At 41.4% G+C, this 16,329-nt stretch overlaps 1 protein-coding gene across 1 annotated transcript; it reads right to left on the bottom strand.

The window, feature by feature from the left end:
* Positions 1–5,721: 5,721 nt before the first annotated feature.
* Positions 5,722–14,993, bottom strand: ky (kyphoscoliosis peptidase). The gene is made up of 7 exons (XM_084743157.1): positions 14,927–14,993; positions 12,390–12,988; positions 10,952–11,066; positions 10,707–10,824; positions 8,625–8,816; positions 8,295–8,485; positions 5,722–7,521 (listed from the first exon to the last, which is right to left on the bottom strand). Exons 2-7 carry the CDS (start codon positions 12,966–12,968, stop codon positions 6,194–6,196), a joined length of 2,523 nt encoding a protein of 840 aa, XP_084599283.1. The 5' UTR covers positions 12,969–12,988; positions 14,927–14,993; the 3' UTR covers positions 5,722–6,193.
* Between the last annotated feature and the right edge of the window lie 1,336 nt (positions 14,994–16,329).

Genomic DNA, 16,329 nt, shown 5'->3' with positions numbered 1-16,329 from the left:
ATATGTAACATAAATCCTTTGTTGACAAAAATGATAACTCTTGTTTAAGCTGGATACCCTGTTTAGCTTTTCAGAGATGCACTCAAAGCCGCCCATTTTAAGCAACAGTTGCTGTCGTTGTGTAATACTGCAGAGAGTTACTTTGATTGACAGTGAAATAGTTGTGAGGCTGATGTATGGAAGACTCAAGGTGCCACGACGTTGAAAGCTGCTACACACGTCAAAGAGCAGAGAGACTGAAACCATAATTGGCCAAGAGATCAAAAGGTAGTCCTTAAAGAGTCAAGGGTTATGTAAGATGTTTGTGATATTTAAATTAAAATTACCACTAACACATATACACACACATATACACAACTACTACTACTACTACTAAGTACGTCTACACTATTTTGCATGTGTTGAGATGTCATGTGAATATATTCTGACAAAATTGCCTTTCACCAAACTGGTACAACAAAGAGAAAATAATCACATTTATTTTACATATCTGCTAAGAATTTGAATTACCTCGAAACGACAAATAGTATTTTTGTAAGACAGTGAATTGAACACTCTAGATGCAAGCAAAACGTCTCCTCTCGCACAAGCTACAAAAAGCAAAAGCAGATGCAATTTTTTTTGTAGGAAATAAAAAAACTCTGAAGAGAATCTGATCGGTTGTGAGATGTCAGGTTTCTCTGATCCAGCAGTGCCTTGGCTACGGCTAAGAAAAGCAGAGATTAAAGCTGCATTCAGAGCTCCATCCCTCTCCCTGTCACAGGGGGGAGGAGGTGTTGTCAGGCGAGGATCCATCCTTCAACAGTGTTGGTGAAAGGAATCCATGGAGTCGTTCTTTAAAGCAATGTGTTTTTACTAAGCCAGAGGGTAAAGTAGGCGAGGTCACACAGGGGGGTGGCCGCTGGAGGGCTCAGGATGATTCAGGTATTCTTGCAAACACACCAAAAAGATGTTGGAATACGGGCTGGGTACCACAGCGAGTACAGTTCTGATACTTCAAATCTATTTATGTTCACAGCGGTACATTTCTTGGTGGCTTATTTTGGTTTATTGTATGAGTAACAGACCAAGTTTAGTTGTTTAGTTAGTTGATGAAAATGTACACACCCGAGAGGGAAAGCTGCACGTTCCTTCAAATTTCATAATAATACCTTTTTTTTTATGCCCAGCCCTAGTTTGGGTTACAAAACCATGAAGTTTTGTATCAGAGTTTGAACAAAAAAGGAAATATGAGGATCGAGTTTGTGACTAAAGTTTGGCGACCCCTACTTATTGCACATTGGGGGCCCAAAGAGCCCTCCACAGGCCTCTCAGTGTGACCGCTACACAGCTCTCTGGCAGACTGAGCACTCTGGTGTCTTCATCCTGTATGTGGAGGCTAGCCGTTTTGTAGCTGAAGTTATAGGACAAAAACAAAGTTTGGTGTTAATTGGTTTTATATAAACTGGGGAAAATATGATGTTCTTGTTCTGCAAAGTGAGAGTTTTTTGTTCTTTTCTAGTTTTGAAGATTGGCTCAAATGATCAAAAGGGCCAACGGTGCGGAATGTATGCACTTCTTGAAGAAGTGGATATTTTTTATGGTATTTTTGTGCTTATTGGAGGAAGGCGTCTTGGAAATGGAATTTTTAACCGTCCAAATATTTCTCGGGCCTCAGGGGACTGTTGATACTAATTGTTTGGGTTGTTCTGTCCTATCGAGGTTAAAAGGGAATCACAGGCTCTTCACCCCACCGTCCTCACAGACAGCGAGAGGAATTTGCTCAGGTGCACTTATTATTTCCATACCTGAGATTACATATTTGTCAAATCCAAAAGTGTTAAGAGAAGTAGATGGGGGTGAAATTGTGGTTAATATCGTCTGTCTGTAGCCACAGTGACGATTCAAGTTGAGAGGTTTTTGATGTCATGATGGCAGAATTGGATCTGGGAAAAAAGCAAAGGGCTCATTTCTTGTCCCCTATCTGCAGGCCGTCCAAAGTAAAAGGACAAAAATATATAACTTATACAAATAACTTATTGTCTCTATTGTAACGAGAAGCAAGGAGAAAAAAAACGACTAACTTCAAAAGTGCCAAACTGACCTCCACATTTAGTTTTGAGGGTGTTCACAGCAGGTGAGCAAAAACTGAATTGCATTTGCACAAAACTACTGTAACTTCTGTTTTTTTCCTGTGACTGATGCTTTTATAATCTAATTGTTGTTTTTATTGCACCACGTAATCCATTAAATATTTATATGGTTGATCAATCTTTGTTTTTTTTTTATCATTTACTGCAATATTTAGTCATTTAAAGGAGGAATTGTGCATTCAAAAATAAGAACTGCAGTCCAGATAGCGAGTTGGAGCCACAGATGGTATATTAAATAGGTATTTAATATATGATCTATGGTTGAAATGAGTCATTTCCCCTCTGCAACATTTTAAATTGACTAAACTGACGATAACAAGCAACGACAAGTCCTCCACTGTAAGTTGATCAGCTGTTTATAGCAGTCAGTTGTCTGTCAATGTAAAGCAAAGCCTGTTGTCTTGAAAACTAAAGCCCACTCATCTGAAAATACACACTTTGGAGCCTGAGTTAAGTGACTGTCTGCCATCTGCCAGACTCTGCTAACATATTGCTCAGTTTAACTGTTTTAAGCATCTACTTCCTCTTAAAGATTATAAATTATTTCTTACAACCCATAAACAGACACTTGCGAACATTCAGCTTTGTTTTGAACTCTTACTGTCGTGAAACAGGCAGACAAAAACAGTGATTCCTGCCCAGAATGGAAATTTCAAAGGACACTCTAGCTGTAGCGTTGTTGAGTAGCAAGTATTTCAAATTTGCATGGTTCCCTCGTTTCTGATGACATATCGTGGTCATTTTCTGATTTATTACAGTGAATATCTTACAGATTTCCCCTTTAAATTTGACTTTCAGCTTTACATTCTGTTGTTGTGCTTTGATTGTGTGGTAACTGTTTTGCTCTCAGGTGTCAGCTGCCACACATGCAGCCAGTTCAGCATAGTAGCGGATTTGTCACTCGGTGAGACGACATGGATTCACTCTGTGCATCCAAACCCTGTATCAGCACCAACTGAGGCGGTGAGCTCTCTGATGTTGGAGTTAGACTAAACAGAAACTGTCTGCTGAGTATGTGTGTGTGTGTGTGTGTGTGTGTGTTTGTATCAAAGCCTGTGTGAGTGTGTGTTTTGTGGTTTAGCTATTAACACACGTCGTTAAGGAGAAATGGCAGCTGAAATAGTGCTGAGAGAATGTGAGGAATCCTGCCCCACATAACACAGTTTTAGCCCTCCATTTCCTCATGCTGTGTGTGTGTGTGTGTGTGTGTGTGTGTGTGTGTGTGTGTGTGTGTGTGTGTGTGTGTGTGTGTGTGTTTGTGGGTGTTCAAAAGAAAGGAAGATAGAGTCTGTGCGTGTGTGTGTGTGTGTGTCCTTGTATTGTTGCCAGGCAGATACAGTCCTCCACATGGCTAACCTCTGACATCAGCGTTTCCTCGCTTCTCTCCTGCCACCACCGCGCCGCCAGTTTCTCCCCAGCGACTCAAGGCAAGACCCCCCCCACCACCCAGATACACTTACCGCACTTAAAACACACACTCACCATATCACTTCCACCATTAACCGCCCTTTTTCTCCTCCCCGTCCCACTATTGTTGTATTTTTACTGAGGCAGTGAGCCGAGGCTATTTGTGGCCTATTATGACAGCCACATGTAAACACTCATCACTCTCACTGGCGTCTGCCAAAGCCTGTTGCGTGGGCTCAGGTCAGTGCAACAATAGCGCACTGTACAGTGCTGGATTTGTTCACTTTTACTAAGTGGGATTGTGGAGGAGTTTTTGTTTCTTTAAAACTGGGGTTAATAAGGTGTCACCAGCCCTGGTTCCAACTTCAACTGTTTCCAACGACATGGGACAAGTTTGACTTCATGTCAACCATGACACGCGCTCAGCCGCCAAGTTCTTACGTAACCCTGAGGGAAAGCAATGCAGTCTTATACAGCAATAAATCCTTCATTCCTGAGGGTTATAACAACATTTAAACAGTTTGTGTTGCTTTATAGAGGTGTTGGTTCAACTGTAGGGCCATTTTGGCAGCTGTAGTTTGTGGCGCTGTTAAATTTTATTGCATTATTCTGACAGGTGTTTCCATTATTTTGGCCACCCCTTTTATATCAGTAACAGAATTACCTGTCTGTGGCATGGAAGTAACTTCAACACCACCGCAAACTGAATCCTCAAAAATGAAAATGTTATTATACCCATTCTTGAGAACTGGACAAGTCATGTCCTAACAAAAATGTTATTCTTAAAGGATTTATATATGTGAAAAATATGTAATTCATGAAATGTTTTTGTCGGCTTTAGTTTATAAATTTGTTTTACTCCATTTTTTTGCCCCAGAAAACACCCCTGTTCCTAACAAGAATTCACAACTTCAGACAAGTTAAAATATATTAAAAGCTACTGATAACAGAGGTGTAAAATAGTGCTGCTATAATCATCTTTGTTTTCTTTTTCTTTTCTTTTTTTTTTTTAAGAAATTGTTGACCCTTTAAAGTTGTGTCCCAGATCTCTGTCAACTCTGTCAGATTTTTACAAAAACATAATTTCATCAGGCATAAAAAGGGTCAGCTATACCTTAAGGACCCTTGGCTCTCTTCCTCTGCAACAAAACACAGTTACCATCTTGTTCAGACAACAGAGGCTCTGTGTATTAAGGTACACATGGCAAAGTTTTGCCATTCAGTCTAACATCGTGGCCCCTCCCCAGGTTGTTTCAGCTTATACAGTTTGTTTTGTGGAATGATTCTCAGAGTGCAGTTCACTTACACACTGTTGTTGTAGATATGGACAGCTGTACATGAACATTTGTTATGATTATATTACCTACGATGAAAAACTTGCAAGTTGACAACTATGCGGACATCAAACAAGTGCAGCAACACAAGACACAGCAAGCCATCTAATGTTACTTGTTTAACAAGCTCACCTTGGCATCTTTTCGCGAAGCTCTTGCCAGCAAATAAAAGCCAGTCCAAGATTTACTCTTGTCTGATGGCCTCTTGCTTGGTCACTCTCGATGTCGTCTTCAGACTCTTCACCTCTGCCATGATGTTCGTTGAGGCCGCCGAGCCCAGATTCACTGTCCACTCGCCCGCTTGAGGCGTACCCACCAACAGTCCATCGATGCTTCCATCAGCTCCCAGTCCAGCTCACTGAGCTAACAGCAGCTAAATTAAAGTTAGCAGCAGTTAGCGATTACATCACAGGGAAAACCAGGAATAAGTTTCTCCATAAAATATGATCCAGTTTCACCACAATCAGTGACATATTTGCTATTTTGAAAGCTGTTATTTTAAGGTAGAATTATTAGATAATGTTGCTGTAAACTTAAAGGATATCTTAAGGAAAACATTTTCTTTCCTCTGTTAAGTTTGAAGGGACATTTCACCCCAAAATCGAAGACACATATTTTTCCTCTTGCTTGTGGTATTATTTATCATTCTAGCAGAAAAAGGTAGTTCCGGTAGGTGGACAGAAAGTAGTTCCTACATGAAACTGCTCAAAAAACCAGGTCATGAGTCTAAGTTTATACTAGGAATCAAAGCAAAGATTAAATATCGGTCACATGATAAACACTGTAATTGTGGAAACTAAAACAGCAGTGTTGTGAAACTATGACTACTGAAAGAAAAGGTTATCCAGTTTTGATATTTTCACAGAATATTTTTATTTCAAGCATTTTGACAACCATCATTTCATAATGTAGATTTACTTCTTATAACATAGTAGTAATGCACAAAATAGGCTCTTGATCAGTATGACATCACAGCTGAGCACCATAGCTAAGCACCATTATCAATCTTGGATCTACCTGCATCAAAGAGGAGCTCTTCTAGGTAAGTTTGGTATTGCATTTTCATCACTTCATTGCTACAGTTTGCACATTCACAGGATCATGTTTCATATTCAATTTTATACACCTTGACTGGCAGTAACCTGTCTTCATCTGTGTTATGTTGATGCAGTTGAACCTGAAAGATTGCGGATCACAGTTTGAATTATTTGCAAATATTTTCACCCCTGTCTGATTTGCATCAGTCCATATTAGCTTCATTTGGCAGTTAACAGCTATATTCAGAGAACTATCCATCTGGTCTTTACCAGACTTTAGATTTCACACTTCGCTCTTCAACTGCTTGATGTCAAAGGTCATCAAAACAGCCATATCACTGGACTCCCCCGAGGCGGCTGCTAGTTTCAGTTGTTGGAGACCGTTTCCACTGCAAACCTCGCCTTCCCAGACTCTGCTCTTGTTTAGTTTCAGATCAGTTCGTGTCTCTCCCACCACGCTCACTCTCTGGGCCCCGGGGACCCTCACCCTGAAGCGGACCCATGAGAGTGGCTCCAGCAGGCCCACGCGAGGCTCAAAGAGCACGCAGCCTTTCCTCCAGGCTGCGTAGACACAGGGGAACGGAAGACCCGGCTGATCGCAGCTGTTCCTCAGAACAAAGTCGCACATGGGATTGAAATCTCCACCGGGGGTGAGCCGAGCGTACAGGCCCAGCCGATACACCCCAGCGTCAGGCAGGCTGACGCTCACCGTCACCTTGCTGTCTGTGTAGGTGCAGAAGATGTGGCGTGAAAGCGGGACGGCAGCTGTTTGCTTCTCCTCTCTGCTGAGCACAGTGTGAAGCTCCAGGTCCTGCTGGTTGTGGAAGGTGATGTTACACTTACCTTGCTGGGTGCTCACCAGCGCCGTCATGTGGCTGAATTTGGACAGCCCTGCCTCCGATGTGCGGGTCCCTGGCCCGCACGCCGAGCCCAGGTTAGGAGGGAAGAGCTCATCCAGACTGGCCACCTTCCCTTTGCAATGTAACAGGAAGTTTGCAGCATTCTGGAACTTGACTTCTGTTTTCTCGTAGTCCCGCACAAACACCGACAGCCGGTAGAAGCCACGCATGGGACAGAGGACGTGGCAGGTCAGGACATTCGGTTGAATCTGAGTAGCCAGGCAACGCTTGGCTACAGCAGCCTCCAGCTCTGGGTGGACCAGTTCACACAGCACCATCAGAGGCCTGGATGTCTTCAACGACAATTCAAAGGCGCCTTCTTCCACCTCAGCTACCTCGCTGCCCTGGCTGCTGCCCATGACGCCCAGAGATCCTGCGACAGGCTGCAGGCCCCAAGACAAGAAGGGGTTCTCCGGGATCACCTCCATGGCCCTGGGGATCGGACACTCGACCGTGAAGGAGCAGACCCAGATCAGAGGCGCGGTAGCCGGTTCAGGTCTGGCAAACACCTTCACGTCATACACACCGCTTGCAGGTGGCAGGAGCTGCAGCTTCATGTTCCGATGAGAGACCGTCAGGAGGCCATAAGAGGAGTTGCTGGACTCTCTCTGCTCTGACGCTCCACAGTGAAGGAGGTCCTGGTGCTGTGTGATCTCATGGGTAAAAGTTGTTGGCCTGGAGAAGGCGAGGGACACATTTGCCTCACCATCATCTGAGGAAGAGATCAAAGGTGAATTTTAAGCATTTTATTGAAAGAAACAGAAAAATAAGATTGCTAAAAGACTCATGTAATTGCCTTCATTCATTTTAAGAAAGAATACTTACTCGCTTTTGAACAAAAACAGAATTATATGCAAATAATCACATTTTTAAACATTTCGAGTGCATGAAATTGTGTAGAAGCAGGATTAAAGGAGCTATATGTAGCAGTTTCTGAGTTGGAGCCAGAGATGGTATATTAAATTGGTTGAAAAGTGAGTTATTTCCCCACTGCACACTCCTCCCCTAGACTTGGGTAAACTCTGCAGGCTGCAGGAGCTCCGCAGGACGCATGCAACATCGTGGACGAGTCCTGTAAATTGATCAGCTGCTTATAACTGTCAGTTGCCTGTCAATGTAAAGTTTGAGGTAAGTGGCTACCTGATGCACTGCCTGCCATTGCACAGTTTATCAGTTCTAAACATCTACTAAAAGATTATTGATGATTTCTAATAACACATAAACATTTGTCAGTCCACATTAATTTGAACTCTAATTACCAAAAAACAGGCAGACAAAAACATTCAGTCATTCCAGCCCGGAATAGACATTTTAAAAGGACACTGAAAGTGAAATGTTAATGTCAGAGAAGTGAGTATTTCAACTTAATGTTTCCTTGATCTCTGATGTCATATCATGATCATTTTATGATCAGAAAATATATTACAGATTTATCCTTTAAGGCCTCAGAATCTCCTTGTAAGATGAACGAAACTGAGTGTGGACCTGTGATGATGTGAGCGTGATGAGGCTGAATCAGCCTGAGGCCCATGTTGAAGAAGGCTGAGGTCTTGAAGACCCTCCTCTCGAACTCCTCCAGGCTGATGGGCGTGTCCAGGAGCTGCCATTTCGCCTCATCAGGGAAGTGTGAATCTATGAACTCCTCCGGGTCCGTCAGGAAATAGAAATCATCGAACCTTGGAGGCAACAGATGGAGACAGCAGACTGGTTTGAGACTCAACTCGCTGCTGGTTTCGCATGTATGCAAATAAACAAAGAAGAGAACTCAAACTTGTCTACAACTACATGGAATCTTTCGTGCTCTCCTATTCAAACCTTTTGACAAAGCTTTCATGTTCCATATCCACTCGTCCTGCTCCCCAACAGGCGTCCAATAGGAACCACTGTCCTCCCAGAAGCACAGCGTTCCACAGGTGATCGGATTTCACATTCTTGAGGCTCTGGCCCTGGCGGTACCCGATGCCCTTACTGTGGCCTGGCACTTCTTGGCACTCGATGCCCACCTCTCTGTAAACACAAACCAAACACAGCACGCTCACTGCCTTTTGTTTTATGCCCCGTGTCCTCAAACTCAAGTTCAAGGTTGGTATTTGTGCTGTTGGTCTCAACGTTCATTTGATTCAGCGCACAGAACTTGTACTGGAAATTTGTAGCTTGAAGGATGCAGAATGCGGCACTTTGTTGAACGTCTGAATGCAAAACTGGGCTGCAATATGGAATCATTTTCTACGATGTGCATACAGTTTTTCGTGCAACGGTTGGTTTGTTTTCATGAGCTATATGTACATGAACATGCTCCAGATATTTTTTAAAATAATTGATCAGGTAGCTATGTCTGATATAAAAAGTGTCTCTCGTAGATACTGTAGATGACAAACCCGTGATTCCCACCTGATTCTGCAGCTGTCCTCATATCCACAGAGCGCTTTGGCATCTTTTAGCTTCTTGTTTTGTTTTTCTCTGGCCTGCAAACTCCAATTTCATGGACCTCATTTCCACAGCAGTTGGCAGCTGTTTTCAGCTAAAACAGTCTCATAAACCCACTGTACGCTACCTGCCCAGCGCCACACAGCAGACAGACAAAGCAACTGATGAACATAGTGGCGCATTTTATTGGAGCATTTAGCAGCTTAAGAGCCAGATGTTTCCCTTAAGAGTTGGTTGAACACAGAAACAGATTAAAGCAAAAAGTGAATATCTCACTTGAATTTCTAACTGTATGTCTGTGGCCAGTGATTCCCTCCATGTCTGCTGGATTTATGAAAAAGCCAACATGTTATCTATAACAAGTTTATGAGGTGATAATATGTCGATGTTTTGTTTATAGCTCATGCTGCTGTCCCTAAGTGGCCAAAAACACCAATTAATGCAGATTTAATTGACTTGAAACATCACTGCTAATTAAAATCTCCCTGTTGTTGTAAAATATAACAGCCTGGAACACAGTAATAGTACTGTTCACATGACTGGTTTAGAAAACTGTCACTGGTAATGTAGTATGTATAGTAAGTATACATGGTTTTCAAGGGTGGAACTAATTTCAGCTACTCAAATTACTGTAAGTGAATCTTTTTTACGGGGGCACTTTTACTTTTATTAGAGTTCTTTTCAAGTCTGTAATTTTACTCTTATTTAAGTATCCATAACACTGTGTAATCTACTTAGTTACTTTTAAATTTAGACTTAAGTACAATGTAAATTAATATCCAAACATTTCATTTGTATTTTTAGCCAATAAAGCTGTCTGATCACAAATGGAAAAGGATGAAAACAGATTTGGAGAGGTGACTGTGAATACTAAGCAGACCAGAGTAGTAGCTGGATTAATTAGGCTAGAGCTGCAACTAATGATTATTTTCATTATGGATTAACCTGCAGATTACTTTCACGATTAGTTGATTAATCCATAAAATGCTCGCCACAGTTTCCGAGAGCCCAAAATGACATCTTCAAATGTCTTATTTTGTCCAAACAACGATCCAAAGCCTAAAGAATCTTCATTTCCTGTCATAAATGTCCAAGAAGAGCAACAAATCCTCACATTTAAGATGCTGGAACCAGAAAGTGTTTGATGTTTCTGAACCAAAAATCACTGAACCATTAATCAGTTCTCAAAGTGACAACTAATTTTCCTTTGATTGACCAGCCAATTAGGGTTACAACTAATCATTGTAACCCTAACCTTTTTACTTAAGTATTTTGTTGGCACAAGGAGTTTTACTTGTACTTTAGTATTTCTACTTGAGTACAATTATTCAGTACTTTTTCCACCATTAGTGATTTGTGGTAAAAGATGTTAAACAGTGGATTACATTACAAATTAACAAGTGAGACTAAGGAAAAGGCATTTTCCCTGGTGTCTAATTTATTCAAAGATTTTAGCTTTGACGTGTTTACCTGCACATCTCTGTACAGAGGTTGGAGTAGCCGCAGCACACGCCCCGACCGGCTGCTATCACCTCCTCCGGGGAGCTCAGCTTCTCGGATCGGCCGAGGTACCCGCTCACATCATACTCTACGAAGACAACAGTGTAAGTTTAGCAGCTGCTCTTCAACAGAGATAGATTGTAAAATCCATAATGTGATATACTACAGAATGCTGGGATTTGTATGCAGAGTGGTGCGTGTAGTTTAATACCCACCGATGTTGTGGCACAGCCAGACCCAGATGGCACGAAGCTTCTCCAGCTCATTTCTGGCTCCTTGTGTGATGCTCTGTACTATCACCTTCACATCATACACACACTTTTCCTTCAGCTGCAACACACACAAAAGAAAATATTTTCGCTGTTAGATAAAACAGTTTTTCTGTGGAATTCTTTTCTTATAAAATGTAATCTATATGTTTTCACATTCAGCCAGCATCAGAAACTTTCATGTAAACCACTGTTACAGTTTTTTTTTTTTCATTCATCTTACATCATCGTTCTATTTGCCAGAATCTTTCAATGTCATTCAGTGTATTGAACAAACCAGGTTACTGTCCATGCTCAAGGATGTGAGTGCTGCCTGAGAGCTGCGGTATTTATTATGGTTTTATTGCAGTAGATGAGTAGATGTTATCCTTCTTCAGTGCTTCTCCCGCAGAGCTCAGGAACACGGGGAGCCATCTCTGTTGTGGCTTTGTTTTTGTTGTTCTTACTTGTAGTCAGCTTTGATTCTCTTTTATCCTGCTAGAAATATGGTAGTTCTGTGTATCAAGGTCTGATGTTAGTCACTGTTTAGGTTAACCATAGGTTTGCATGTACATAGCTTTCATTTCTGAGGATGCACACAACAATCACTCCAAACAGACGCAGGATACTCGAGGCAGCCTTAATGCATAGGAGTTTATATGTGCACACAGTTAAAAGCATGTCTTTGTTTTTGTTTTGTTTTTTTGTTTGTTTGTTTTATGTTGTTTGTAATCTTGTTGCATCTATTTTGTGTTATGTTTTTCTATGTTGTTTTTAATCTTACTACCATTTTTTGTCTTAATTCGTCTTTTACCTTGTTCTTCCTCTTGTTACGTTGTTTTTGGCTTATTTTTTTATGTCATTTTCATGTATTTTTCATCATATTACATTGTTTTAGTCTTGTTGCATCTTTTTTCCATGTTACATTGTTTTTAGTCATATCTTTTTCGTCTTGTTACATCTCTTTTGTCTTGTTATGTCTCTTTTGTCTTGATGTACGCTGATGGATACACCAAGAAATCACCTTTTATATTTTTCTGTGTTATTGTCCCATTCCATTTAGGTTGAAACTGGTCTTGAAGTTGGGAAGGCGGCTCACAATGATAGAAAAAAATTCCCTTCAAATGCATTAAAACTACAGTCACAAGCCTGTTTTGAAAATGTTAGGAGTAGAAAGTATGGATATTTATGTTTAAATGTAGGGAATAAAAGTAAAAAGTTATCAGAGAAATAAATACTCAAGTGAAGTACACATACCTGAAAAATCTACATAAGTAAGTACTTGTATTTAGTTACTTCCTAGCTCTTGACTGATGGTAGGTAGATTTGCACTTGGCTTGAAACAGTAAAAATGTTAGCACTTCCTGTGTTATGTTATTTTAGGAATTAGTGTGAGTGCCGTCACCTCTGCTCCTGCCCTGATGGCGTGTGAATCAACCCTGTGGAAGACCTCAGAGTTGGTGAAGAGGTCTTTTCGGCGCCTCCTCTTCCCTGCTGCCACAGCGCACGGTGACACCCTCTGTCCGAGGTGTGTTTTCGGTTTAAGCTGCCTCAGCTCCTCGGCCTCCTTCCTCACTGCGCTCTTCTTCACCACGGTGATGGTCCTGGCCGCGCTCTCAGACGACAGCTGCCTCTTCGCCGCGGGGCGCTGATCTTCATTTTCGACCATCAGTTTCTCAAACACGCTCTGTCTGGAGAGCACGGCACTCTGGGAAGCTTCAGTACAGACCAGAATCTGGGCTGCCGCCACGTCTCCTGCAGGAGGAGGCTTTGGACTGTCCTGAGCATGATTCTCATCATGTACCAGAGCTCCTATTACTGCAGCTGGGCTCGGGATGCTTAAGATTGGATTCTCCTTAAGGTCTTGAAGCGTCAGGGCCTTCGCCTGTACGCATCCCTTCTGGGTCACCTCATCTTGCTGAGAAAGGCGTGCAGCACAGGAGAAGGGGAAGGAGAACTTCTGGGTTGCAACTTTAGCTGACATTATGCTGGAAGCATGGCGTCCTGACCAAAGAAAGAGTAGATACTTATCAAAAGACAGTGGTCATTTTCTTTTAGCTATTTGTAGATAATGTTCTTCTTCAGTTTCTTAACATGAGACACGTGACTGCTGTGGGAACTCTTCACAAAAGATACAAAGCACTGTTGCACATGCAGCACTGAGTGAAACAGATGGTATATTCCATACAGTACATTCTGTGTAAGACAGTGATGAATTGGCAATTATATCATGTCTATTCATGACCAGAAATTAATGCAAAGGTTGGAATCATTAGTCACTGTCACAGCTAACAGCGCAAAGAAAGTCAAAGCCTTCAGCAGATTAGTATGACCTTATAGCTTCCTATCTGTGATGAACCTGCAGATTGATAGCTGAATTTAACATGTGTGCGACATGTGTGAACACGTCAGTGCAGTGTTTATAAAACTTTTTACACCACGTAGCACCTCACGAATAATTGAGCCCTCCATGTACCGCCTGTTTTGTGCTGTGAGCTAGCAGGGTGCTGTAGACATTTCACTGCCGCTTCTTAAGTCGCCTCTTGCAGTTGTGCTCGGTTTGCTGTCGTCCACTTCATTTTCAACACAGCTGCTCGAATTATTCTCCTCCTGATCTGCACCTCTCTTTGTAATAGTTCCTCTTTGGAGCCGCGATTGCTATATTTTTGAAGTCTCTTGTAACTACTGGTCATGGATGATGTATGCAGGGCTGGTAGGGTTACTTTAAAAATATATTCTGATACAATTACTAATTACCTGTTAAAAAATGTTGTGAGTAACATAATCCAAGTAGCACAATATTAAAGTAATGTAACTTGGTTACTTTATGTTACTTTTAGGTTGCCTCAGTTATTTTATCTACTAATCAATTAGTTTGTTTGGTCCAGAAATTGTCAGAAAATGGTGAACAATTGTTGATCAAAGTCCAAGATGATGTTATCAGCTGTCTTATTTTGTCCACAACTCAAAAATATTCAGTTTAGTGTCAGAGATGAGTAAAGAAACCAGAAAATACTCAGGTTTAAGAAGCTGAAATCAGAGAATTTAGACTTTTTTTTTAATTAAAAAATGACTCAAAATGATTAATTGATGAATTAATCCTGTGACAATCTTGGCAGTTGAAAAATAGGTTCAAACAGGTTTGTCTGTTGACCACTTTCCCTATTAATCAGTTGCTTGATCAATAAAATGTCTGAAAATGGTGAAGAATGTTGATCAATGTTTCCCAAAGCTCAAGATGATGTTCTCAAATGACTTGAGCTCATATTTTATGTATTTTCATAATAAATATTGTCGTATTTTGATATTATTTTTTTTTAGTATTCATTTAAAATATATGTATTTCTGATATTCCTCAGCGTACAACTATAGGCAGCTCATGTATCGCCACTGGTACACGTATCACAGCTTCAGAATCTGGGCATTAGTTAACATATTTTGACTGAAACTCAATAATCTGTTTAAAAATGACTTATTCTTTTGAAAGGACAGGAGGTTGGCACAGTGGAGACACTGACCGTCCTTCAACCAGATGACCTGGGGTTGAAGCCCCCGTGTTGGCAAGCCTCTGCCCGGCTCAAGTGTCCTTCAGCAGGCCACTAAGTCCTATCAGCTCTGTGGCCACTATGCTGCAGCTGACCCTGACCTCTGATCTTCCTGGAGTGCGACTAAAGCGAAGGTCCCAAAGGATATCACAAAGTATCGCCCCTCGTGTTGGAGCAAATCCAAACCTAACGATAAAATCATGATCTTTTTATAGAAAAGTGCTTATTTCCCCAAACACATCATACGGCATTTTAATATCACCGACGCTTCCTTCAGCGTTCATGATAACTGTTGAAAATGTCAGATTAATGTCACAGTCACAAAAGTACAGGTGTGTAAAGCCAGGTAGGTTTAGCTGTCGCTACATCCCTAAAAGTCGTGGAGGCTTTTACTCACCCTGAGAGGATTTAAAATGCCTGCTGGATGTTTGCTGGAGTGTCGGGCAGAGATGTTTCCACTGTGTGTTCTCAGTGGTCCCCAGTTGCAGGGGGAGGTTTATATACTCTCCCAGTGGCCTGCCAGGACAAGCCCCAGAATAACAGGCCTAAAAATACTACAAAGCAGTTAAGACCAGCCAATAGAGTAAGCCCCAACTCAGGAGTGTGACGTCTGTGTGTGTGTGTGTGTGTGTGTGTGGCTTACAGATGTATGCTCTGATGTGCATGCGTGCATTTGCTAATCAGTGCATGCACACTGCAGCATATCTGACCACACGAGCATGTGAGAATGCATGTGTGTGTGTGTGTCAGGTTGTGTGCGTCGGCATGTGTGCATATGGATTGTAAATGTGACTGTTGCGGTTGTACGCCGTTGATGGGCAGGTGGGAAGGTTGGCGCGTGAGCACGTGTTAGGTGGGACTGAGGGGTCGGTTTCAACGAAGAGTTGGCCGTTCAAAGAAAAGGTTTACGGAGGGCCTGGCACATGATAATGACCTGATTCTGTCTCACTCATGCACTCAGAAATACACAATTTAATCCATCTCAGTTCCATTTTCCGAGGCCCCTGTCTGATGCTGATCACATTTATTAGATTAGAGATGTACAAAGGAGATCTTGTGAAGTTAGTTGTTAGATATTCAAATAAAAAGTCAAATCCAGTTTAATTAAACAGGCCGGTATCACGTGCAATATCTCATTTCACAGGCTTACAACATGGTCATGGAACATCTTCATTTCCTAACAGCCAAGATTTATTAAGAAGACAAGGTTCCTTCTTCAAGTGGCGATGAAGTGAAAAATGCATGTTTAACCCTTTTAGATTACAGAACCAGATATTTAACAATATATGCCCCCAAAAATAATTCTTTTATCAAAATACAATGACTCTTTACTCTTTCCGTAAAATAAAATATGACATGGACTCACATAAGCTTGAGCCAACCAATTTCAACCAATTATATCAAAATATCAATCAATATTTAGTTTCTCACAGCACAGACCAAAGATTAGGGACATTCCTGGCGACTAATTTCCCTGTCGATTAAACTCAGATTTTAATTTAGACTAGTTAACTAGTGTAACAGCAAGAAAACACAGAAAACAGTCAGAGTCGAGCACAATTTATTGATTAAAAATGTTAAACCTTGTCCGAAAACATACAGTGTGGATTAAGACTCATTTTAAGCCATTAATCACATTCTTCAGTGAACAAATCATATTGTAAATACAGCTGAAATGTGCTGCACTTAGTGCTTCAACTTTTCTTACCAAACAGGATCAGAACACAGTGAAAGCAGGTAAATGACAGTGTTTACCCAGAGCTGACGTTAGCTGACAGCCTTCTACACAGTGTGGCTAAC

The sequence above is a fragment of the Lutjanus erythropterus genome, chromosome 18, assembly GCF_056507025.1.
Source record: "Lutjanus erythropterus isolate fLutEry1 chromosome 18, fLutEry1.hap2, whole genome shotgun sequence".
NCBI classification, from domain to species: Eukaryota; Metazoa; Chordata; class Actinopteri; order Lutjaniformes; family Lutjanidae; genus Lutjanus; species Lutjanus erythropterus.
The sequence above is the reverse complement of the archived record's forward strand: the minus strand, read 5'-3'. Positions and strand labels throughout refer to the sequence as shown.

Coding starts and splice junctions, on each gene's coding strand:
- ky (XM_084743157.1), bottom strand. CDS start 12,968: ATGTCAGCTAAAGTTGCAACCCAGAAGTTCTCCTTCCCCTTCTCCTGT. Junction 11,067..12,389: donor CCATCAGGGCAGGAGCAGAG/GTGACGGCACTC, acceptor TGTGTGTTGCAG/CTGAAGGAAAAGTGTGTGTA. Junction 8,486..8,624: donor CATGAAAGCTTTGTCAAAAG/GTTTGAATAGGA, acceptor GTTGCCTCCAAG/GTTCGATGATTTCTATTTCC.